General features: G+C 46.5%; 1 protein-coding gene across 1 annotated transcript; it reads left to right on the forward strand.

Annotated features, from left to right (window-relative positions):
• Positions 1-275: 275 nt before the first annotated feature.
• LOC136550529 (non-specific lipid transfer protein GPI-anchored 11-like) lies at positions 276-1,338 on the forward strand. Its single transcript, XM_066542128.1, has 3 exons — positions 276-720; positions 1,026-1,085; positions 1,237-1,338. Exons 1-2 carry the CDS (start codon positions 276-278, stop codon positions 1,082-1,084), a joined length of 504 nt encoding a protein of 167 aa, XP_066398225.1. The 3' UTR covers position 1,085; positions 1,237-1,338.
• Positions 1,339-1,751: the final 413 nt, after the last annotated feature.

A 1,751-nucleotide genomic window follows, 5' to 3' on the forward strand; every position in this document is an offset into this window, starting at 1 on the left:
ACAAATATCCCTGTTAACAATCTCTACTCTTTACTATAATCCAATTGTATCAGCCGATGCAACAAATTGGTGCGTTCAAAGATAGCCAGAAAATTAGAGTACTCTTTACAAAAGTAAAGCATCAACGACATATATAAAAAATTCCAATGGGCTGGGCAGCTGGCCTCCTCCGAGCTGGGCGCGGCAATGCCGCGCCGGTGTTTCTAGTATATAACATAGAATTGATCAGGCTCATCAGGTCATGCCAAACACCAGTCGACGACGGTTCGGCCGAGATGGCGCCATCCATTAATATCCCGATTGCCTTGCTCATCGCCTTCACCGCCATGTCGCTGCAGCCATCACCATCAGCGGCGTTCTCGTTCCCACCAATCGTCCCATGCATACCGGGCCTTCCTCGGATCCCACTGTTCCCTTGCTATGAGCCGCCGCCGCAGCCGGCGCCACCGAAGGAGCCGACGGAGTGCCGGTCGCACCTCATGAACATGATGCCCTGCGCGGGCTTCCTCACCAACACCAGCGTGACGGCGCCTTCGGCCACATGCTGCGACGGCTTCACGCGGGTCGCCCACGAGGGAGCAGCCATCTGCTACTGCCGCGTCGTCAACGGCGACATCGGCCAGCTCTTTCCGGCGCCGATGAACTTCACGCGCATGTTCGCCCTCGACACAGTGTGCAGCGCGCCTTTCCAGCTGAGAGCACTGGCCAAGCACTGCGACAGTAAGTCGTCCTTAAATAGTTGTTGATTAGCTTGCGATGACATTGTTGATATATGCAACTAACCAGTGGCGGATCTAGAAAATACATTTATGGGGGCTGAGAACTCATCTTTAACTCGAAACTCATCTTCAACCTCCTGTTGTTAATGGCTGAAAAATTCATGAGGGGGCTAAGGAGGCTCCAATGGAGCTGCCAGGGTGTGTGTGTGTGTGTGTGTGGGGGGGGGGGGGGGGGGGGGGGGGCTTGAGCCCCAGCAGATCCGCCCCTGCAACTAGCCAATAAATGACATCGATTGCTGTTGACAGGGGATGGTGCGCCGCCGATGACGCTGCCCGGTACTCCACCATCGTCGTCGCCACCCTAGGGTATTTCTTTTTCTCTTCTTAATTATTTTATAAGATTTAAGATTTTTTGCAAGGATTTTTGGCTATTATTTGCTTTTGTATGACTTCACATATGTGTTCTGTTCTGAATTTCTGATGACATCAACCTATCTGCTTTTGTTTTGTTTTGCAGCAGGAACACCGTAGGTAGGTAGTTAGGACGGAAGAATAAAGCCAGCCGCGGATTGCAGAGATGGGTGTGCCTGATTTCGTCATAGTTCATTAGTTCTAGCTTAGAAGATTTCGTCATAGTTCATTAGTTCTGGCTGGAGAAGAGTGCTAGGCATCTTATTCATTAATGATACACTTTACTGGCGAAAGATTTGATTTTGTCATAAGATATTCCTTTTTAAATCGTTTCATTCTAGAAAAGCTAATAAACATGGCTTCTTTTATGGGTCTGTTTGAATTATATAATCTGGATTACGGATAGACCGTACCTTTTGGCTCGCTAGGTTAGAGCATCTCCAAGACTATATGATATTTTTTTTTCTAAAATCATAAAGTTTTACGACTCCTAAAAAATATTATAAGGAATAAAGAAAGTCATCTCCAAGAATTTCTAATAATCCATTCCTAAAATATAGTTAACAATTTTACATCAAGAATCCTATACTATTTCTAAATTATCCTAATCACTTTTATATA

This window comes from Miscanthus floridulus, chromosome 4 (genome assembly GCF_019320115.1).
Source record: "Miscanthus floridulus cultivar M001 chromosome 4, ASM1932011v1, whole genome shotgun sequence".
Lineage (NCBI taxonomy): Eukaryota > Viridiplantae > Streptophyta > Magnoliopsida > Poales > Poaceae > Miscanthus > Miscanthus floridulus.

Coding starts and splice junctions, on each gene's coding strand:
- LOC136550529 (XM_066542128.1), top strand. CDS start 276: ATGGCGCCATCCATTAATATCCCGATTGCCTTGCTCATCGCCTTCACC. Junction 721..1,025: donor ACTGGCCAAGCACTGCGACA/GTAAGTCGTCCT, acceptor TGCTGTTGACAG/GGGATGGTGCGCCGCCGATG.